Source organism: Elephas maximus, chromosome X (assembly GCF_024166365.1).
Source record: "Elephas maximus indicus isolate mEleMax1 chromosome X, mEleMax1 primary haplotype, whole genome shotgun sequence".
NCBI classification, from domain to species: Eukaryota; Metazoa; Chordata; class Mammalia; order Proboscidea; family Elephantidae; genus Elephas; species Elephas maximus.
In genome coordinates, this window is record NC_064846.1 from 169,469,345 (window position 1) to 169,493,003 (window position 23,659).

The 23,659-nt window shown below is 39.7% G+C and overlaps 1 protein-coding gene across 5 annotated transcripts in view; it reads left to right on the plus strand.

The window, feature by feature from the left end:
* Positions 1-23,659, plus strand: part of MID1 (midline 1) — a 388,197-nt gene that overhangs the window by 291,826 nt on the left and 72,712 nt on the right. For all 5 annotated transcript variants that reach the window (XM_049873126.1, XM_049873123.1, XM_049873128.1 and 2 more), the window contains one exon: positions 21,069-21,164. In XM_049873126.1, coding sequence (XP_049729083.1) covers positions 21,069-21,164 — 96 coding nt within the window. The remainder of the gene's footprint in view (positions 1-21,068; positions 21,165-23,659) is intronic.

A 23,659-nucleotide genomic window follows, 5' to 3' on the forward strand; every position in this document is an offset into this window, starting at 1 on the left:
CAGCCTCCTTCAGATCCCAAGGGCTAGCCATAGCCAGAATCAAATCTCTCTGGCATCCCAGCCTAGAGTGGGTTCCTGAGGCGTTCTTTTTCTAGACCCAGGCTTTTGTCTAGAACCAGAACTACACTTTAAGAGCTAGAGACCAAGAACGGGAGTATCAAATTCTTTAATAATACCATTCTATGTTGACAAAACACAGCGTGCCTCTCTGACTGAGGCACCTCCAAGCAGCAACGAGAATTTCTTGTGGCACAATCCTGTCAGCCTCTCCCAGGGCACATCAGGTTACTTTGCTATCATGAGCACCAAAGATGCCACACTTCGTTAAACCAACATGAAAGTCCCTTTAAATATACATATTTTTTAATTTTAAAATTTTTGATTTTTTGGCTATTATGGAAATTGTAGCTACAAAGAAAACAAAAAGTTAGTGTTAATTTTCAGCAAACTAGTTAAGTGGTAAAACTCAGAGGACCATTACAACTGAATTTAATCATGATGAAAAAGTGAAATGTGTGGCTTAGTTTCTTTAGTTATCATTATGTAAAGTAGATTACCATCGCAAAGAAAAATCAGATAAAAGAATATAAGAACCACGGGGCTAACATGTGCTTGAAGCGATTTTGGAGGTCACGGGTAGTGTAAATTCCCTGATTATTACCAGGCAGAGATGAGCTTTCCAATAGGGAGATAGATCATTATCAAGTCATCCGTCTGATGTAGCTCCAGCAGCACGATCTAATGATTTCATTCTTGGATTACTTTTAATGTGTAGAATTAGAGATATATGGGAAGCGTTTGCTATTATTTTCATAGTACAGTTTCCTACTAAATTGCTTTTATTAAGTAAAATAATGTCGTGTTGGAAGAGCATGTGTATTTCTTAGCAATGCTGCACAATCCCTTGTCCTGTAATTCAATAAATCACCTCATACCTGTCAGCACATATAGTCAAAGATTTATTGCATGGTCCATTGTGTAGTAGACAGCTCTTTGGCCGGAGAGCAATTTCTCAAACTAATTTAATCAAAGTGTTTTGATTATATAGTGAATTGTGGCTTGATGTCTCAAATATGTATTGATGTTTTCAGGACCATGTGACTTAATTCTCTCCAGTTTTGAAATACAACGAAGATTTGTCTGTATGTGATTTCTGTTATAGACTGAAAACGTTTATTGGCATTAATATTATTCATGTACTCTTTTATTGGGCAAGCAGTTATTGGTGCCTGTATTTGCATAGCTAGTCCTCTGCTAGATGCTGAGATACTGTGGGGAAAAGAAAAAATTTTAGGTTGAAAGAAAGATACAACTGAGAGCTTAGAAGGAGCAACAGACTTGGTAGTTATTGGCCAATAAGGGGACCAACTTAGCTGAAGTTAAGTGTTCATTTTGCACAGTGGTGGTAATTATAGCTAGCTTCTACTGGGGAAATTAAAAATCTCTTATATTTTTGAGGACTTTGAATTTGAATTTGATCCTTTAGGAATGGACAGCTTTTGGAATTTTGAGGATGGGACGTGTATTAGTTTCCTAGTACTGCCATAACAAATACTCATGAACGTGGAGGCTTAAAACAACAGAAGTGTATTCTCTCACCATTCTGAAGGTCAGAAATCCAGAATCAAGGTGTCAGCAGGGCCATGCTCCCTCTGAAGGCTCTAGGAGAGGATCCTTCTTCGTCTTTTCCAGCTTGTGATGGTGGCTGGCAATCCTTGGCATTCCTTGGCTTGTAGATGCATCACTCGTCATGTGGCCTCCTCCCTGTATGTCTTTGTTTTCTTATAAGGACACCAGTCGTTGGATTAGGGCCTGCCCTAATCTAGTATGACCTCATTTAAACTTAACTAATTACTTAAACTTAACTATTTCCAAATAAAGTCATATTCTGGGATTCCAGATAGACCTGAATTTTGGGGGGATGCTGTTCAACCCAGTATAGAATGGTGAATTAATGCAAGCTCACTGGGAAGATTACTTGGTGGCCATGAGTAGACCAGATTGGCTGGGCAAAAATCGGAGGAGTGAAAACCAGCGATTCACAGAAGAAGATGGTTAGAGTGGCAATCTTGGGAAGGAAAGGGAAGACTAAAGCCAAGGGTTTTTCTTTTTTTTAAAGAAGTAAAAAAAAAAAAAACTTAGTGATTAGTTAGAAGGCTTGGAGGAAAGGTAGTAATCTAAGATTACGTTACTGTTTTAACCTGGAGAATGGTAATATCCTTTTTAAAGACTAAAAGGTGGAAAGAAATTTCAAAGGGACAGATGGTGCAGTTAGGGTAAGTTGAGCTTGAAATAAGAGCGGAACGTCAAAGTAAAAAGTTGGTACCATACCAGTTGCCACCGAGTCAGTTCTGACTCGTGGCAACCCCATGTATGTCAGAGTAGAACTGTGCTCCATAGGGTTTTCAATGGGTGATTTTGGGGGGACTAGGCTGTTCTTCAAGGCACCTCTGGGTGGACTCGAACTGCCAACCTTTCAGTTAGCAGCCGAGTGCCCTAACTGTTTGCAACACCCAGGGTATAGGTTGGTGTAGGGATAGAAATGAGAGACCAAAGTTTAGGTCAGAGCTGAGCTCTGAAATAGAAATTTGATTGTTACTGTGACAGAGGAGAGAGCCAAAGCTGTAAAAGAGAATGCCTTTGGTGGGGGATATGTATATATGAAGTCACTGTTTTATCATAATTGTTTGGAGATGGAAAGAACACGTTCTTCTGGTGGAAAACTCACTTGCAGACAAAAGTGTGCGGTGCTGAAGTCTGCCTTTAATTATAGTAAATGCATTTGATTTGAAATTTATTCATTAGCTGTACAAGTGACACTTTATTCAAATAAAAATAACACTTGGAGAGAGACAGTGTTAGTAGAAGACAAAACTCCTCTGTGTGACTTACTGTCTCCATCAATTATCAAGCTGTCGCTGATGTCATTATAGTAAGATTCTGTGTCCCCAGAGTATCCTATCACAGTGATCTTCCAAGGCCACAGACATTTGAAAATCAAATGACAAACATCACAGTAAAAAGCACTAAAAACAAAGTTCGATGCCTTTGCTCTCTGCTTTATGTATGTTGTGTCGAGTCCAGCCAGGGAAAGCAGGGCATCATTTCTTCATCATAAACAGATGAGTTTGGGTCCTCGGTTGGCTGACTGCCCTCTCCTCCTTTCAACACCACTTTAAAAATTTTTCAAATGACGTTTATAAGTAAATGAGAATACACTGGGGCAGCTCCACCAAGACTGGTTTTTTTGTTTCTTCTTTTTTTGCACATTCTGAACATCTGAGTTCTATCTACATTTTGATTAGAATTCAGAATGGTCGATGGTGGTGGTATAAGATGCGTGGGTGCTTGAGGAGCACATACTCTTCCCTGTGCCAGGACTTTAAATCCCATTTCCTTCCCCAAATTCTCCAGCCTTGCCGTGTTTTCCCTGTGGCTTGAATACCATACTCTTCCTCTATGCTTCTTGTTCCCCAGTGAAGACCGAAGGAGCTTGGGAAAGGCCAAGACAGCAGCCTGATGATAAAGACTGAGCAATAGGACCAAAAGGTGTCCCTGAGAAAGGAAAGATGCAAGAGAAGCACTGGCATCGGATTTCTCCCCACTTGGCTTCTCTTCTCCCTGTAGTTCTTTCTTAAAGCTAAGAAAAGCCTTAAACTCCTACGCTGAAGGGTGTTATAAGATCGTGGGGAAGTGGTTCTCAAACTTGTGTGTGCATTAAAATCCGCTGGAGGATTTGTTCAAACATAGATTTCTGGGTCCCAGAGTTCCCGGTTCAGTAGGTCCAGGGCAGGGCCCACGAACATGCATTTCTAGCAAGTTCCCTGGGGAGACTAATGTTGCTGGTCCTCACTGTGTTTTGAGAGCTGCTGGTCTATGTGCTAGACTTCACCGAAAAGGTGAGACTTCTTAACTGATATAACTGACAAGTCTTGTCCCAGTTCTCGAAATATTAGACAGTTTTTTTCTCACTGATTCAAAGCAATTTTTTTTCACTGTGCTTTAAGTGAAAGTTTACAGTTCAAGTTAGTTTCTCATCCAAAAATGTATACACACATTGTTATGTGACCCTAGTTGCTCTCCCTATAATGTGACAGCACACTCCTCCTTTCCACCCTGTATTTTCTGTGTCCATTCAACCAGCTCCTGTCCCTCTCTGCTTTCTCATCTCGCCTCCGGACAGGAGCTGCCCAGTGAATGGGTTGGTTTTTATTATGTTTTTGTTTTAAGAGACGTTTGTTCTCTGACTTTCACTTTAGCAAAACATCGTATATGTAAACTAAAATATATCCAGGAAAATGAGATTTAGTTCATCTTCAAAATGCATTGAACCTTAAGCTGTCTTTAACAATTTTTTGTAAAGGGCTGCATGTTAAATAATGAACTCTCAGAAAAAATAAATGTTGCTATAGTTGTCTTAGTTATCTAGTGTTATTATAACAGAAATACCACAACGGTTGGCTTTAACAAACAGAAATTCATTTTCTCACAGTTTGGTGTTGTGTGCTGTCGAGTCAATTCCAACCCACAGGACAGAGTAGAACTGCCCCATAGGATATCCAAGAATCGACTGGTGAATTCGAACTGCCAACCTTTTGGTTAGCAGCAGCCTCAGCTCTTAACCGCTGTGCCAACAGGGCTCCTCTCACAGTTTAGGAGGCTAGAAGTTTGAATTCAGAGCACCAGCTCCAGGGGGAGGCTTTCTGTCTCCTTCAGCTCTGGAGGAAGGTCCTTGTCTTTTCAGCTTCTGCTTCCTGGTTCCTTGGAGATCTCCATGTGTCTTGGCATCTATCTTTCTCTCTGCTTCTCTCTCTTGCTTGTTTAATTTCTTTTCTATCTCAAAAGAGATTGATTTAAGACAAGCGCTACACTAATCCTGTCTTGTTAATGTAACAAAGAAAACCCATTGCCATAGAGTAGATTCCAACTCATAGCAACCCTACATATAGTACAGAGTAGAACCGCCCCATAGGGTTTCCAAGTCTGTAATCTTTATGGAAGCAGACTGCCATATCTTTCTCCCGCAGAGTGGCTGGTAGGTTCGAACCCCCAGCCTTTTGGTTAGCAGCCAAGCACTTAACCACTGAACTACCAGGGCTCCTGGTCTAGAACATAGACAAGAATTACAACACAGCGAGGACCAGCAGCATCAGTCTCCCCAGGGAGCTTGCTAGAAGTGCACGGTCTTGGGCCCCACCCTGGACCTACCGAATCAGGAATCTAGGGGTGGGACCCAGAAATTTGTTTTTGAACATGCCCTCCAGAGGATTCTAACGCACTCAAGTTTAAGAACCACTTCCCGCCTCTAAAACCTAAAGATTTGGGGAGAGAAAAATTGGTATAGAGACACAGCAAATAATATTTGTTGCTGTTGTCGTGTGCCTTCTAATCGATTCCAACTCATAGTGGCCCTACGACAGCGTTTCCTAGGCTGTATTCTTTACAGAAGCAGATTGCCAGGTCTTTTCTCCCATGGAGCCTCCCACCTTTCATTTAGTAGCTGAGCACCTAACCACTGTTCCACCAGGCCTTAAATATTTTTTACTTGCAGGGAATTATTAGGTCAAATACGGTAATCTATTTTAGCTTGAAATGCAATTCAACCACCATGAAGTACCTACAGAGTGTGAGGTTCTGGCTTATAAAAAGATTTGGTTTTCCCACAGTATCTTAAAAACAAAGATATAGCTTCATACATTGAAGGCCAAGCATCTACTATGAAACTAATGTGACGTTCAGTCTGGTAAAGATGTGTGACGGTATCAGTTAAAACCCTGTTTAAGTAGAAAGGCCAGAACATGTTTGTTAGTGAGTAGCTGGCAATGTCATTATCTGCTTAAGAGGGAGGAAAGGGGATAAGATCAAAATTATTCCGCCCTGAGTGATGGAGGAAGTAAAGCTTCAAGTGACATTTACAAACAACGGGTATGACATTCATCAATATCAGGGGATTTTATAGACGTTAATTATCCAGTGCTCTAAGCTCCCCTTTAAGGTATATTTTATTAAGAACAAAGAGACAGAAAAAAATAGAATTGATGGGACAGCAGTCCCTGAGTTCAGAGTCCACAGTCTGTGTGTGCTTACAACCCAAAGCTTTATACTTAGCCGTGGAATGGGAAGAACAGACTAACCCTAGTGCTGTGCCTTTCTTACTCTTGACCACGATCTTGCTAGAAACCTTGACCCAATTTAAGATTATAACTTACTTTTCCTCAGACCAAATCTTCTGCTCCTCTAGAGCAAAGCGAACATATACATTTATTCAGTCATTGCACTTTATCCATTACATACAGCTATTCTTATTGTCCTTTTTGTGTTAAAGATTATTTTGATAATGGAGTCTTCTTTAGAAGTATGTCCCCGAAGACTGAAATTTTAGGCATACCGCTACACTTCCATGGTAGGAAGTTGAAAACGTTAAGGGAATTGAGTCAAATTGAAATTTTTAAATGGTTTGGATCAACAGAGAAAATGCTATGTGTTAATTAATAACAAGTGCTTGAATTGCTTTTTTTTAATTTTATTTATTTTGTTGCTGTTCTTGAGAATATACACAGCAAAACATACACCAATTCACCAGTTTCTACATGTACCACTTAGTGACACTGATTACATTGTTCGAATTGTACAACCATTCTCACCCTCCTTTTCTGAGTTCTTCCTCCCCGTTAACAGAAATTCACGGCCCCTGAAGGTTCCTACCTAATCTTTCAACTTGCTGTTGTCAGCTTGATTCCATATAGATAGTTCTTAAAAGAGCATAATGCTCAAGGCAGACATATTTTACTAGTTAAGCAAGACTATGGTTTTAAGAAGACGTCAGGGAATATTTTTGGTTTAAGGATTATCTCAGAACAATAGTTTCAGGGGTTCATCCAACCTTCATGGCCTTAGGAAGTCTGGAGTCCATGAGAATTTGAAATTTGTTCTGCATTTTTCCCTTTTGATCAGGATTCTTCTACAGAATCTTTGAGTAAAATGTTCAGTAATGGTAGCTGGGCACCATCCAGTTCTTCTCATCTCATGGCAAAGGAGGCAGTTGTTCGTGGAGGCAGTTAGCCACGCATTCCATCTCCTCCTATTCCTGACTCTCCTTCTTCCTTTGTTGCTCCAGGTGACTAGAGATCAATTGTTGTGCCTTGGATGGCCCCTTGCAAGCTTTTAAGACTCCAGGAACTACACAAAGAACTAGGAGGCAGAACAAAAATACCAATCATGTTATTAGGCCAAATAACTGGGATGTCCTATGTAATTACGACCCTAAACCTTCAAACCAAGAAACCAAATCCCATGAGGCTTTTGGTTGTACATAAGCAGCCTTAGCAACTACTGTTTTCTTTTTTTTTTTTTGTCGTTTTTTGTAACTATATCTATCATACAACTTTTGCGATTTCAACTTTTTAAAGATGTGCAACTTATTGACAGCAATTACAATAACCGGCTGTGCAACCCTACTCTTAATCAATGCAGGATTTCCATCACCATTAACCAACCCCTCCTTTCCCCATCCCTCCCACCTGGTAACCACTAATAAACTTTGTTTTGTATATGTTTTTCTTTTCTTGTCTTTTTATGTAAGTGGGCTCATACGATATTTGTCCTTTTGTGATTGACTTATTTCACTCAGCATAATGTCTTTCAGCTCCATCCATACTATAGCATGTATCAAGGCTTCATTTTTCCCACTGGCGGAGTAGTATTCCACTGTATGTATGTACCACGTTTTATTTATCCATTCATTTCTTGATGGGCGTTTAGGTTGTTTCCACCTTTTAGCTGTTTGTTGGGAACAATACTGCAATGAACAGTGGTGTACAAGTCTCTGAGTCTGGGCTTTCAAGTCTTTTGGGTATATACTTAGTGGAATTGCTGGGCCATAGGGCAGTTCTGGAGCCCTGGTGGTGTTGTGGTTAAGAGCTCAGATGCTAACCAAAAGGTCGGCAGTTCGAATCCACCAGCCACTCCTTGGAAACCCTATTGGGCAGTTCTACTCTGTCCTATAGGGTCACTATGAGTCGGAATCAACTCCACGGCAACAGGTTTTTTTTTTTTATGGTAGTTCTATTTTTAGGGTTTTTTTTTTTTTTTTTTGAGAAACCACCACACTGTTTTCCAGAACAGCTGTACTGTTTTGCATTCCCACCAGCAATGGGTAAGGGTTCCAATTTTCCCACATCTTCACCAACATTTGTTTCTTCATTTGTTTTAAATCTTAGCCATCCTAGTGGGAATGAAATGGTATCACATCGTAGTTTTGATGTTCATCTCTCTGATAGCTAATGATGCTGAGCCTCTTTTCATGTGTTCGGTGGCCATTTGAATGTCCTCTTTGGTGAGATGTCTATGCAAGTCCCTTGCTCGTTTTATGATTGGGCTATTTGTCTTTTTATTGTTAGATTGTCAAAGTTTTATATGTATTTTGGTTATTAAATTCTTACCGGATGTGTGGTTTCCAAAGATATTCTCCCAGATGGTAGCTTGTCTTTTCACTTTTTTTGGAAAGTCTTTTGATGAACAAAAGTTTTTAATTTTTACAAGGTCCCATTAATTTATTTTGTCTTTTGCTGTTTGTGCTTTTGTGATTGTGTTAGATAATCCATTATTAAAAGCTAGGCCTGACAACGTTGCCCCTGCTTTTTCTTCTAAGAATTTTATGGTTTCTGTTTGAACGCTTAGGTCCTTAATCCATTTTGAATTTGATTTTGTGTATGGTGTGAGGCATGGTCCTGTTTCATTTTTCTGCATGTGGAATCCAATTATTCCAGCACCATTTATTGAAGAGACTCTTCTTTCCCCATTGTATGAACTTAGCAAGCACCCTTGTCAAAAATCAATTGACCATGGATGTGTGGGTTTATTTCTGCATTCTCAATTCTATTCCATTGGTCTATTTGTCTATTGTTATACCAGTACCAGGCTGTTTTGATTACTGTGACTATATAGTGCGTTTTAAAATCAGGATGTGTGAGTCCTCCTACTTTGTTCTTCTCCTTCAACATTGCTGTGGCTATTTGGGGCCTCTTGACATTCCATATAAAGTTGACGACTGGTTTTTCTATTTCTGTAAAGAAGTCTGTTGGAATTTTTATTGGGATTGGGTTGAATCTATAGATCGCTTTGGGTAATATTGACACTTTCACCATATTAAGTCTTCCAATCCATGAACATGGAACATCTTCCCATTTATTTAAGTCTTCTTTAATCTCTTTCAGCAGTGTGTTACAGTTTTCATCTTACGAGTCCTTCACATCCCTGGTTAGATTCATTCCTAGGTATTTTATTCTCTTAGATGCTATTGTAAATGGAATCATTTCCCTAATTTCCCTTTCGGATTTCTCATTACTGATGTATAGAAACCCAACTGATTTTTGTTTGTTGACCTTCTACTCTGCAACTTTGCTAAATTCCTCTATGAGCTCTGGAAGTTTTCTTGTGGACTCTTTGGAACTTTGTATATATAAAATCATATCGTCTGCAAATAGTGATAATTCTACTTCTTTTCCAATCTGTATATGTTTATTTATTTATTTATTTATTTATTTGTCTCATTGCTCTGGCTAGGACTTCTAATATTATATTGAGTAGAAGTGATGAGAGTGCCACCCTTGTCTTGTTCCCAATTTCAAGGGGAAAGCTCTCAGTCTTTCTCCATTAAGTATAATGTTGGCTGCTGGCTTTTCATATATGCCCTGAATCATATTGAGGAATTTCCCTTCTATTCCAATCTTCTTTAGGGTTTTCATCAAGAAATGGTGTTGGATTTTATCAAATGCTTTTTCTGCATCCATAGAGATGATCATGTGGTTCTTTTCCTTTGTTCCGTTGATGTAGTGTATTACATTGATTGATTTTCTAATGTTAAACCATCCCTGCGTTTCTGGAATAGATCTCATTTGGTCATGGTGTATGACTCTTTTAATATTTTGTTGGATTCTCTTCACTAGTATTTTGTATCTATGTTCGTAAGAGAGATTGGCCTGTAATTTTCGTTTCTTGTGGTATCTTTGTCTGGTTTGGGTATCAGGGTTATGTTTGCTTCATAGAATGAATTAGGGAGTATTCCTTCCTTCTCTATCTTTTGGAAGAGTTTAAACGGTATTACTGTCAATTCTTCTCTAGATGTTTGGTAGAATTCTCCAGGGAAGCTATTGGGTCCAGGACTGTTTTTTTGGTTGGGAGGTATTTGATCACTGATTTGATCTCTGCACTTGTTTTGGGTATGTTGAGACTTTCTGTTTCCTCTTGAGTCAGTTTGGTAGGTTGTGTGCTTCTAAGAATTTGTCTATTTCCTCTAGGTTACCGAGTTTGTTGCTGTATATTGTTCATAATATTCTGTCATAATTCTCTTTATTTCTATTGGGTCAGTTGTAATGCCCCTCTTTCATTTTTTGTTTTGGTTATTGTCATCTTTCTCTTCTTTTTCTTGTCAGTCTAGCTAAAGGTTTGTCAATTTTATTGATCTTTTTGAAGAACCAGCTTCCAGTTTTATTGATTCTACTGTTTGTCTGTTTTCAATTTTAATTATTTCTGCTCTGATCTTTGTATCTCCTTTCTTCTACTAGATTTAGGCTTAGTTTTGCTCTTGTCTTTCTAGTTGCTTGGATTATTTTTAAAAGGTTTTTTTTTTGTTTGTTTTTTAGAACACAGCATTTTTTCTATAATGAGATGGATAGTAAATATTTTAACCTTTGTGGATTCAACTATTCAGCTCTGCCATTGCAGCAGTAGATGATATGCAAATGAATGGGGGTGGCTGTGTTCCAACAAAACTTTATAGACGTAAAAAATTTGAATTTCATATGCTTTTTTTTTCACGTGTCACAAAATTTTATTCTTTTTTTAATTTTTTTCAACCATTTCAAAATACAAAAACCATTATTAGTTGGCTAGCCATACAAAAAACAAGCAAAGGGTGGGATTTGGCCTGTGGGACACAGTTTGCCGACCCCTGGTTTAAGAAATTAAGTATTTTCTCAACTTGAGAGCTTTCATGTGAGCAAAAGTAATTAACTACTGTTAGTCCGTTTTCCAACTTTCCCATAATCCCTTCACTATATTATTCTATGTTGGCAGATAAGTTTCATCTCTTACATCAACTCCATGGACAGAAAGTGGCAACTCAGAGTGCTGTGTTGAGGATTCTGAAGCTTAACAGGGGCAAATGAGCAGAGAGGACAGCAGGCGAGCTGCCCAGTTGGACCTCCTTGGCTCTTATACATATGCTATGATCTTTGAAATGCTTCTTGTATATTCCATTGAGAGGTTATAGTCAATGTCTTTGAAACTTTTGTCTCCAGGTAAATTTTGCAACAGAGGTCATTATGTATAAGTTAGAGAATTTCAAAGGTTCCTAGCAGTCCAGCTTGCTTCACTTCATATTGATTCTCAAAACTGAGAAATGTATTTGTTGGTCAGTTGCTCACCTCTCTCATTTAGGCAGAAACGGGGCCAGGAGTGGGAAGTGAGCAGAAAAGACCATCCACATCTCTAATACCTGGAAATAAGTAGTCATTATTAGATCTGATAAAATTTAAACTAAATGAATATAACTATACAAAGTTATTTATTTCATTCCATTAAAATTTGAAAGGTCTTTTAGACCATAAAAAGTGTTTTAAATTTTTTCTCTGTACGTTATTGACTACCAGATTAGAATAATAAACACTGAACCCCTGATGATGGAATTTATAAATATATGGAGCAGATTCTGCAGTGTTAATATAGAAATTTCAAATAAAACTTGACAAGGTAAATATGGTATCGCATATCAGAATTGCTTAAATTGTAGTCCATGGAACACTAGACTTAAATTTGTATGCAGATTGTGTTTTATTAGGTTTCTGAAGTTCCCTTGGCGGCCTGTCTTGCCAGGGCATTTGGAAATGGTAACTATCATACCCAATGAAAAGGGGCATTTAACAAAAAATAAAACTGATATAAATCACATGTATTTGTGGTCTGTCGTAAGTCGAACCTGAAGATAGCCTTAAACTCCTGCAACGTAATTAAAACATCTTAAGAGTTGAGTTACATGTAAAGAATTTATGCTTTTATGCAGGTGGTGTGTGTTAATATGGCTGTGTTTTCATATTAAGGGGTGTGATTAAAGTTTCTTAGAAAAAAATATACGGGTTGTGGCACTCAACGTGTTCATATCCTGATCACACTGGAGTGACGGTATTGGGTGTCAGGGCTACGAACATGGTTCCTGAATGCCACTCTGAATATTGTGGAATGAAACAAGCCAGATCTCTGTTTGCCTTGAAAGGTATCCAGACCTAATATTATACTTTAAAGACATTCTGAGGCATTGACTTAGGAGCAAGAGCAAACATTCTTTAAGACCTGGGCAAATCCAAAAGGAATTACTCAACTCTCCTATTTCAGGCATCCATTTTAATAGTAGTGCTCAATGACAAGTCATTAATTCCCTGCAACCTGACTCTTAGGTGCAGGCCTCCAAAGGCTAAAATTAGGGGTATTTGTCTGCTTACCTTGCTATTTGATTGGGTATCAGTGTATGTAGAAGCACAAAGCTCATCTGTTAGCTTGGATTTCTTATTCTCAGCTGGTGTGTGTATACATGCTAAAAAGCTTGGGTTGAGATTTGTGGAAAATCAGCTGCCCTTCCGGGGACTGTTAAATTACCAACTTGTGCCTCACTAAAGATTCCACAAAATGGAAGTGGTGAGCTATCACTCCATGAAAATCCGTTAGAAATTTATGAATCAAAACCAAAAATTATGAGGAAAAAAATCATCTTTTTGCCATAAAGTATATACAGAAGCCGCATTCTTTAAGCAACACATGTTTTACAACTTCGTCTTCCACACATTTAACTTGTACCCAATCTTTTGCTTAATATTAAGAAATTAAATCTGCTCACTCTCATTGTTACCCGTCAGAAACACCATCTTGAATTATTTTTATTCCTCTTCTTTGGTGATAGTGGTTGGGGGGGTATTGAATTGCATCAAATAGTAACACGCTTAATAAAACCTTATCCTTCCCAACAAAGACCATTATCATATTCTTCCCCATCCCAGAATAAGAGCACTCTGAAAAAAAATCACCTGGGGAAGAGGTAACAAATTCCTTAATTCTCCTTCAGACTCCTAATATTTTTTCCTAGGCTAGCAGCAATGTGTCTTTAGTTTTCAATAGAATTTGAATAGACTTATCAGTACCAATTGGTAGAATATCACTCTAAATACATTAACCCACGTTTATAAAAATTTGTTCAACAATGTTGTGTTTGCCTTCCCAGTGGTCTGATGGGGTTATGTAACATTCCCTGAGAGTGCTTCTAAACTGCCAAGGCCCTCATCTTGGGCTCAGACTCATCTCTACTGGTGGGAAAAGCCCTTAAGTGTAGAAAGCCTTGTTTTCTGGTAAAAATATATATAACAAAACATTTGCCATTTCAGCATTTTCTTACATGGACAATCCAGTGACATCAGTAACATACAACAAGTTGTGCAACCATCACTACTATTCATTTCCAAATGTTTTTCATCACCCTAAACAGAAAACTTAGTACCCCTTCAGCAATAACTCCCCATTCCTTCCTCCTCCCAGCCCCTGGTAACCAGTAATAAACTTGGGTCTCTATGCATTTACCTCGTCTAGGTATTTCATATAAGTTCAATCATATATTTGTCCTTTTGTGTCTGACTTATTTCACTCAGCAGAATATTTTCAAGGTTCATCCATGTCGTAGCATGTTTCAGGACTTCATTTCTCTTTATGGCTGAATAAAATTCCATTGTATGGATAGACTCATTTTGTTTATCCATTCATCTGTTGATGGGCACTTGAGTTGTTTCCACCTTTTGGCTATTGTAAATAGTGCTGCAGTGAACATTGCTAAACGAGTATCTGTTTGTCTTTCTGCTTTTGGATGTATACTTAGGAATGGAATTCCTGGGTCATACGATAGTTCTATGTTTAACTTTTTGAGGAGCCACCAAACTGTTTTCCACAGTAGCTGCAGCATTTTGCAATCCCACCAACAATGGATGAGGGTTCCCATTTCTCCACATCCTTGCCCACACTTGCTGTTTCCTGATCATAGCCATTCTAGGGGGGGTGAAGCGATATCTCATTGTAGTTTTGATTTGCATCTCTCTTTTTTTTTTTTAATGATTAAGGACGTTGACCATCTTTCCATGTGCTCATTGTCCATTTGTATATCTTCTTTGGACAAATGTCTGTTCAGGTACAAGGCATTCCTTTAGTCTCTGGGTGGTGCAAATGGTTAATGTGCTCAGTGGCAAACCCAAAGGTTGGCAGTTCTAGACCATCCAGAGGCACCTTGGAAGAAAGACCTCATGATCTACTTCTGAAAAATCAGCCACTGAAAACTTTAAAGAGCACAGTTCTACTCTGAAACGTGGGATCGCCCTGAGTTGGAATCGACTAAACGGCAACTGGTGGTGGTAGTTATTAAATTAACTCATCAGCAGCTTCGCTACATTAGATTTCAGAAGGGTTGTCCAATGAATATTCAGTTTCCCATGCTAAATCTTCCCACAGTGACCGTCTGAGGGTTTTTAACGGGAAGGCAGAGCCCTGGTGGCGCAGTGGTTAAGCACTGGGCTGCTAACCAAAAGGTTAGCGGTTCTAACCCACTAGCCGTTCAGTGGGAGAAAGATGTGGCAGTCTGCTTCCCTAAAGATTTACAGCCTTGGAAACCCTATGCAGAAGTTCTACTGTGCCCTGTAGGGTCACTATGAGTTGGAACCGACTCGACGGCAACAGGTTTTTAGTGGGAATGTACTCAGTAGTGATGAGCATGCAGCAGGTGCTCAATGTAAACTGTGCAATGGGATGATTTCCTGCTATGCAGTTGCGTTCCAGGCAGAGGGAAGAGCACGTGTGCAGACCCAGGGACGTTAGAGATGCTTGGCTCCACAGAAGGCCTGGCTCGGAACGTCAGGAGCAGAGCGGAGGAGCGAAGGAGTGAGGAGGCCTGGAGGTGTAAATAATACGAGCTCAAAAAAGACGGAATTACCTGTTCAGACCAGGAGAGGAGGGGGGCTTCCTACGTGAGGTGGCATCAAATATTAACATTTGTATTCACTGAGATTTAGGACCTATGCAGACCATCACTACTATCCATTTCCAGATATATTTCATCACCCTAAACAGAAAACGTAGTACCCGTTTAGCAATAACTACCCAGTCCTCCCTCCTCCCATAGAGTCCAAAGTAGGAGCCAGCTGCTGAGCTGGAAATTCTGACAAAAATCACAAATTTGTGAGAAAATTGAACAAATTGGATTCAGTGTTTTCAGGAAGTGTGCTATTAAGTTGAAAATCTGTGGAAGAAATAGTTTATGAAATGTGGGGACATGTTTTTAATTTGGTGACGGTTTACTTGTTACAAATTAAACTTTTTATCAGTATAGCCTCAAAACTTGAAAAACAAGTTCTTTATGTGATTTAGCAAACACTAATAGAACACACCACACCAGGTGCCAGGTGCTGTTCCAAGAGCTTGTAGCCCTTGGTGGTTCCCATTCTTTTTCTATCAGACAGGGCTGGTCTAGTGCCTGGGATTCGGAGAACAGGTAACCCCTAGAAAAAGTCCAAAAGGGGGGGAAGAGACAAAACAATCTCTTGCATTTGCAAGTATCTTTCAAAAGCAATAAAATATTTTGTTAATTTGGCTACTCCACATACGAAGGCATATTCAAAGAGAATGGATTAGGATGTCTATGGAAAAGGCCTTAATGGAGCTGTCTCAGAAGCTGACCCTGACTAAGAATTTGAATGGGACAGAGGTCCAGGAGGTGCCAGTAAGGGAGAGAGGAAGTGAGACCTGGAAGGGAAAGAAGCAGAAAGAGGGCATGCTAATGAGCAGGTTGTCGCCTATGGGCCCTGGGCTCCCTCTCACTGGGGCCCACTGGAAGAGAGTATAGAACTGCCTGGCTTGAAGTGGTCCCACCAGAAGGTGAGAAAGCTAGACTGTTTATCCCTCCACTCCCAGTCTCCTACCCCTTGTTCTTCCTGTGTGGGACCAGATAAAACCTTTTCCTGGCAGAAAGAGGCACAGGTGCTTGCAGTAAAATGCTCTCAGTAAGCATAAGAATGGTGACTGCCAAGGGAGACGGCTGGGCCCCTACGGTGTCTGGTACCAAAACCAAACGGGATGTTTTATCCTGGAATTATAATTTAAACAAACATTTGTATAGTTCCGTCTGGCATATGTATTCATTTTCTCATTTGATTGTGATAATCGTGTAGATTGGTAGATTTATTGTAAACTGCACCTTACAGATAGGAAAACTGAGCCCGAGAGTCATCATTTGTCCAAGATAATTGAGATATGAGAGGTCCCGCTGGGATGGTAATCCCAGTCTCCTCACCTACATATGTGGTCACTCACACCTGACTCCATGGCTCCATATGGAACCATAAATATACTGACCTTTTCAAAGTGAGAACAGGAAACTGAAGGGGTTTTTTTTTTGTACTCTGCAGAATATTTTAGATATCCATAGGGATTTAGATACTTATATCCACTTAGTCACAAGACTCCTACACCAAAGAATATTATTTCTATTTTGCACAAGACACTATCAAAATCAAGAGCTTTCAGGACCTGCTGACCACCACACAAGATGTTAGTAATACAGTTAAAGTCCAGAAAACCTCCACAGAAGTCCAGTAGTGGAAGCTACGGACACATGGCTAATTGAGGACTGGATTTTGTTACAGTCCCATTACCCAGGGTCTCTTCGAAAGTGTTGTCAGCCCCTCTGGTACTACTTGGAAACAAGCCTCTCTCCCAGCTTAATTTCCCTTTATTATATTTCTAACCAACTCTAATTCTTTGTGGACTTGAATAACACTTGTACTATTTGAATTTGAATAAGCCCAAAGGATCTGGCTAGGTCAATGTGTTTAAACCACAGGCTTTAGAGTAGGTATTACTTGATTAAAAACAGATTTTGCACATGATGTATACTTGATAAAGGGAGGGGGATGCAAGCAGATGTGTGTAAAATCTAAATGTGTTAGATTGTATATATCTGGCCCTCTTTTGCTGACCAGCTTTGGAAAAGTCATACCTATGACAATTGGACGTTAAACAGTTAAAAAAAAAAAAAACAGATGATGTTATTTCCCTAGATATTTCCTGTTGTGACACGTCATCCAAAAAGAAAGGTAAAAGGATTCCCCAAGATTACATAGCAAAAGAAGTTGACAGAAATACCTCAGAGTTGTTGTGGTTGTGGTGGTTAGGTGGCGCTGAGTCACTTCCAACTCATAGCAACCCTATGTACAACAGAACGAAACACTGCCTGGCGCCATGCTCACAATTGTTATGTTTGAGCCCCGTGTTGAAGCCGCTGTGTCAGTCCATCTCGTTAAGGGTCTTCCTCTTTTTCCCTGACCCTCTACCAAGCATGATGTCCTTCTCCAGGGACTGGTCCCTCCTGATAACATGTCCAAAGTATGTGAGGCAAAGCCTTGCCATCCTTGCCTTTAAGGAGTATTCTAACTGTACTTCTTCCAAGACAGATTTGTTTGTTCTTCTGGCAGTCCATAGTATATTCAGTTTTCTTCAGCAATACCATAATTCAAAGGCATCAATTCTTCTTCGGTCTTCCTCATTCATTGTCCAGCTTCCGCAGGCATATGAGGCAGTTGAAAACATCATGGCTTGGGTCAGGCACACCTTAGTCCTTAAAGTGACATCCTTGCTTTTCAACACTTTAAAGAGGTCCTTTGTAGCAGATTTGCCCAATGCCATACATCATTTGATTGCTTGACTGCTGCTTCCATGGGTGTTGATTGTGGACCCAAGAAAAATGAAATCCTTGACAACTTCAATCTTTTCTCCGTTTATCACGATGTTGCTTATTGGTCCAGTCATGAGGATTTTTGTTTTCTTTATGCTCAGGTGTAACAGGGATGTTAAATAGCAAAATGCCTCAAAATTATTCTGTAGTCTTTGACCGTAAAGTGATTAGTAGTTGCAATTCATTTAACCCAAACAGTAGAAAAACTGTAAGTTTTGAAAGCGAGTTTCTCTTTGATGCAAACCTGGGATCATTAACTTGCACCTAAGTCACTCTCTCTGGCTCATTCTGCGGCTCTTTGTTGTATCCATACTTTAAGTGAGAAACAATTATTTTTCTTCTTTAAAATTTTCTTATTTTGGGCTCTTTGAGTGTTTCAAAGCCAGATTTGAAGATTTCTTGTTGATGTTTCAGTCTAGATGAAATATACACAAAAGCCTCCCTCTGAACTCTAAACAATAAGAATTATAGCTAAAATATTTTAAAATGTATTTTGAGGAATACATAAACCAGCAACCAAAAACCTAGTTGCTGTCAATTCCATTCCAACTCGTGGGAATACCGTGTGTTTCTCAGTAGAACTCGCATCCACAATTTTCAAGAGCTGTGACCTTTCAGAAGTAGATAGCCGGGCTTTCTTCTGAAGCACCTATGGGTGGACTCAAACTTCCAACCTTTTCAGTTAGCAGTTGAGCACGCTAACCGTTTGCACCACTCAGGGACTCCAAAGAATGTATAACCATGTTTAAACATAAGTGGAAAGTTTCCAAAGACCAGAGATGGAAAGGAGGTACAAGAATGGTATGGGGAGGCAGAAGCTGAGTCGCCCACAAGGACTGGAAACCAGATGAGGCAGTGGGACAAGAGGGGAAACATGGTGGAGTACACCCCGCATGTGGCAGTAGTTTAGGACTATAACCCCTCATATACCTGGAGGCTAGTAGTCTACATCCATACACTGAGGTCAAAGGGCACCTTCCACCTTTTCTGTAATTGGAGCGAGACACGAAACTGTTGTGGAAGGAAGCAGGAGCGCTGAGCTGAACCAGGATCTCTGCCTGTATCATACATGGGTGTCTTGTGGGAGTACCCTCTTCAGGGAAGAACCTCAAGGCCTAACACTAGAGTGTGCACCTCAGCTGTCTGGACTCGGACAATTCCCAAATCATGGCACAGAGAACTAAGTTCAGTGAGATGAGCTGTTGGGCAAAATTACAAGACAAAATCCAGACTCTCGGGAAGTGTTAAGCAAACACAGGAAAAGATAGACTTGCCTTTTCTCAAAAGAACTTAAGAATAGGTATGTTTAGTTCTTTGGAAGTTATAGAGGAGGGAATTATATCCTCAGAACAGGAAGAGAAAGTAATTTACCAAGAACAGGGAGATGTGATCAAGAACCTATGGGAAATGAAAAATGCAATCATTGAAATTATTAAAAATATATATATATGATGAACGGAAACCCTGGTGGCGTAGTGGTTAAGTGCTACGGCTGCTAACCAAAGAGTCTGCAGTTTGAATCTACCAGGCGCTCCTTGGAAACTCTATGGGGCAGTTCTACCCTGTCCTCTAGGGTCGCTATGAGTCAGAATCGACTCGAGGGCACTGGGTTTATATGAACCACAGACTAATAAGCATAACTTCTTTAAGAAGAGCCAAAAGGATTTCTGCTTCTAACATGTGCATTTTAAGCATGTTAAACATGCTTATTTTTCATAATATACCTTTCAAAATCTAAAATTTAGGAAAGTAGGAGTGAAAATTTTCACAAGTAGACTTTACTGCATAATAAACCATTATCACCTTTATGAAATTGCTACTTTTCCAAATCTCTTGTAATCTTCCAAATCCTCTTCTTCAGATGCCATTACAAATCTCAGGTATATTTTCTTTTCCATAAATTGTCTTTTTGTTCCGTGTCTTTGCTGTGTTTGTGAAACTATCTAGGTAGTAAAATACAGTTTCCCTAATCCCAGGACTTCTGACATCTTGGGATGTTGGCGCATGACATTGTTCTATTTCCTGCCCATGGAATACTCTTCCCTGCCCTCACTCTGCCTCCATCACATCTTCCCAAGAAATTCCCATTTTTGTCCACAAAAAAAATTCCTGCTCATCCTTCCAGCTTCAGTTGCAAGATTGTATCCTCTCAGAAACCTTCAGCAAGCAGCCCTGGGCTCTTCCCCTTCTGTCATTTACAGTGCAGTGGTTAAGTGCTCAGCTGCTAACCAGGAGAAAGGTGTGGCAGTCTGCTTCCGTAAAGATTACAACCTTGGAAACCCTATGGGGCAGTTCTACTCTGCCCTATAGGGTCGCTATGAGTTGGAATTGACTCGAAGGCAACAGGTTTTTCTGCCAGTGCCATAGCCATCTCCTTGCGGGCAGAGACTAGATACTTTTTATGTTTGCTGTCCCAGCATCTCTCTCATGTCTGGCATATAGAAGCTCAGTAATACTTCTTGGATGAATGAGTAAATAAATAAACGAATGGTATAAATGAAGACCATACGGAATGATAAGCAATGGGGAACTCAATGAGAAATCTTAATCAGTCTCACCCAGAACACAGGGTTATTGTGGTTGAAAATAAAATTAAATGGATATTCCAGCAAACTTTAAATTCGATGCTCTAAGGGAAGAGAAAATAATTCTAGATTCTTCAGCAGGATAGTGACATGGTAAACGTAGTGCTTAAGGAAATTTGATCTGGCATTATAGGCAAAGAATGGAAGCACATACAATAAAATGCACTGTGGCTGAGTAAACATGAGTGATGATGACTTCTTAGAAATGCCAATAAACGGCCCTGTTGTTAGCACTAGCTGAGCCATTCAAGCCCTTCTTCCAGGGAATGACCTCAGCTTGCCCTTGATATGGTGAAATCCTAAAAATCCAATTCTAGTTGAGTTGATGTAGGAATATATTCTTTATGTTATTGCCATTTCTGAGTCAGTCAGGGAATGTAGAAATCCAATTACCACCTTTCTCCCTCGTTCATGACCTAGAAGTAACCTATAACTAATTGTCGAGTTAGTGCAAGAAGCAGTAACAAAAAGAATGAAATTTGAACACTTCAGTGGGTCCTTTTAGATACAGCTTTTCAAAATCCAGCTTCAATCTATAAATATTTGAAATTGCATAGATTGCATGGGAGTTTCTGAAAAATGTCTTGGTGTTTCCTGAGCATGAGTAATTTTGTGTGTGCTAAAGTATTAAAATCATGCAAAATTATATTTTCCCTCTCGTTCTTGAACAGCAAAACTTGGAGAGTAACCTCACCAGCCTTATCAAGAGGAACACGGAACTGGAGACCCTGTTGGCTAAACTCATCCAAACCTGCCAACATGTCGAGGTGAGTATCTCTATGTGGTACGTTTCATACGAAATCTGTTAGATCCGGGGTTTTTATGCTCACACTCCCACCCACTGTATTTTTAAAACAGGAATCTTTCTTTTCTTTTAAATTTTCTTGTGGTGAAATATATGTAACAAAGTTTGCCATTTTTAACAATTTTTAAGTGTCCAGTTCGATGACATTAACTGCGTTCACCGTATTGTGCAGCCATCACCACTCCCCATTTCCGAATATTTTTCCATCACCCCGAACAGAAACTCAGTACCCCTCAAGCGGTAACTCCTCGCTCCCTCCTCACCCAACCCCTGGCAACCACTAATGAGCTTTGGTCTCTGCGCATTTACCAATTCTAGATATTTCTACAATCAATTGTACAGTACTGATCCTTCTGAGTCTGACTTATTTTGCTCAGCATAATGTTTTCAAGGTTCTTCCATGTCATGGCAACTATTAGACCTTTATTTCTCTTTATGACTGAATAATACTCCATTGTACGAGTAGACCACATTTTGTTTATCCATTCATCTGTTGATGGGCACTTGCGTTGTTACCGTCTTTTGACTGTTGTGAAAAGTGCTACAATCAACACTAGTATACAAGTATCTGTTTGAGAACCTGTTTTCAAGTCTCTTGGGTGTATACTTACGAGTGGAATTGCTGGGTCGTATGGTAATTCTGTTTGACTTTTTGAGGCACCGCCAAATTGCTTTCCACAGCGGCTGCACCGTTTTACATTTCCAGCAGCAATGGATGAGGGTTCCAATTTCTCCACATCCTCGCCAACACTAGTTATTTTTTTCTGTTTTTCTGATAATAGCCATCCTAGCAGGTTTGAAGTGGTATCTCATTGTGGTTTTGATTTGCAAAATAGGAATCTTTCTTAAAGTTAAATCTTTTGCAGAAGCCAAATATGTGAGATGGATTAAAGTGGAAGAGACTAGGCCTTCGGAGAATCTGTCCCCATCCCCATCTCTGTCCTGAGCCCACTTCCATGACAGCTGTCCCTGATCCAGCATTGCATAGCACTCCTAATATTGTCAATTTTAATCACCCTTACAAAGAACAACCAAAAAAGCATTATTTAAAAGGTATATGTTATAAATGCATCTTGGTTATCTAGTATGTTTCCATGAAATCAACCACAATTCCAGCAGTAGTGGAACATTTAATGACTCCACACTGTACATGGAAAAAGAAATTAACATCAATTCCTTGGCATGATATTCACAGTCCTTTATCATCTTCTCCCAACCTGTCCACTCTCCACTCCATGCACTCAAACCGATTGCCTATGTACTCTGCTTTCAAGTCTTCCGGCCTTCATCCAAGCCGGTTGACCCCGTCCTTCCCACTCCATGACTCCTTGTCCGAATCCTTCCTCTATCCCTCTTATCCCAAGTCGAGTGGCACTTCAATTGTGAATGTTTCTTTGGTTCCCCAGAGTCATCCCTCCTTTTTCTGAATCCCATAACATTTTATCAATAATCTTCTTATGGCCTTGATCATTATTGCATGCACTGGTTTCCATTTTTCCAACTAGAACGTGAAGTCTTTCGGGATGGGCATGAGGTCTTATTTGTCTTTGTATCCCCAGACTCTAGAGCAGTAGTTTGCACACTGTGGAAGCCCAGGGAGTTTGCTTTGAACACATGTGCATGATGACTGTTCAAATGGCCAATCTGAAAACTATTGAACTGTTTGTAAGTTTTGCCCCAAATAATATACGAGTTTGGAAAAGCAAACCATTTTGAGTGTGCGTTTAAAATTTTTGACAGTAACTCTGTTTCACAATAGCAATTTTCCTGGAATCCTTTTTTGGTCATCTAATCAATAATTATAAGTTATGATCTCTTAAATGCCTATGGACAATATAGTAAAAACATTATAATAGCTTAAAATGTGTTTAAAAAAACATACACACACGACATAATTAGAGAACAGTGGAGTAGCTGATCACATGCTAAGCTAGTATACAAGGTGCATTTTTTTTTTTTCATCAACTAATCTCTCTGAAATTGGGCTGCATCTGAAAATTAATGGTGGGACCTAGTGTAATTGGCAGCATTTTTTTCTTTCCGACTGGCACATAAAGTAAGGATGAGATTTACAGTTGCTGGTATCTTAGATTGTGCGGATTGTGGTATGAGAAAAACCAAAAAAAAAAAGAAGAAAGAAAACCAAACCTGTTGCTGTGGAGTCGATTCCAACTCACAGCGACCCAACAGGACAGCTCCAAAGGGTTTCCGAGGAGTGGCTGGTGGTTTCAAACTGCCGACCTTTTGGTTAGCAGCCAAGCTCTTAACTACTGCGCTACCAGGGCTCCATGGTATGGGAAGTAGGGATTAAAAGAGAGGAAAAAAATGAGTCCATTTTGCCTGAGACTTTGTGAAGGAGTACTTGAGCCAGATCCTGTAGATTTTCCAAAAACCATTTTTCAAAGTACTCCAGGAATTGGGGTGCTGATATTTGTATCAACACAATTATGTCTCTCA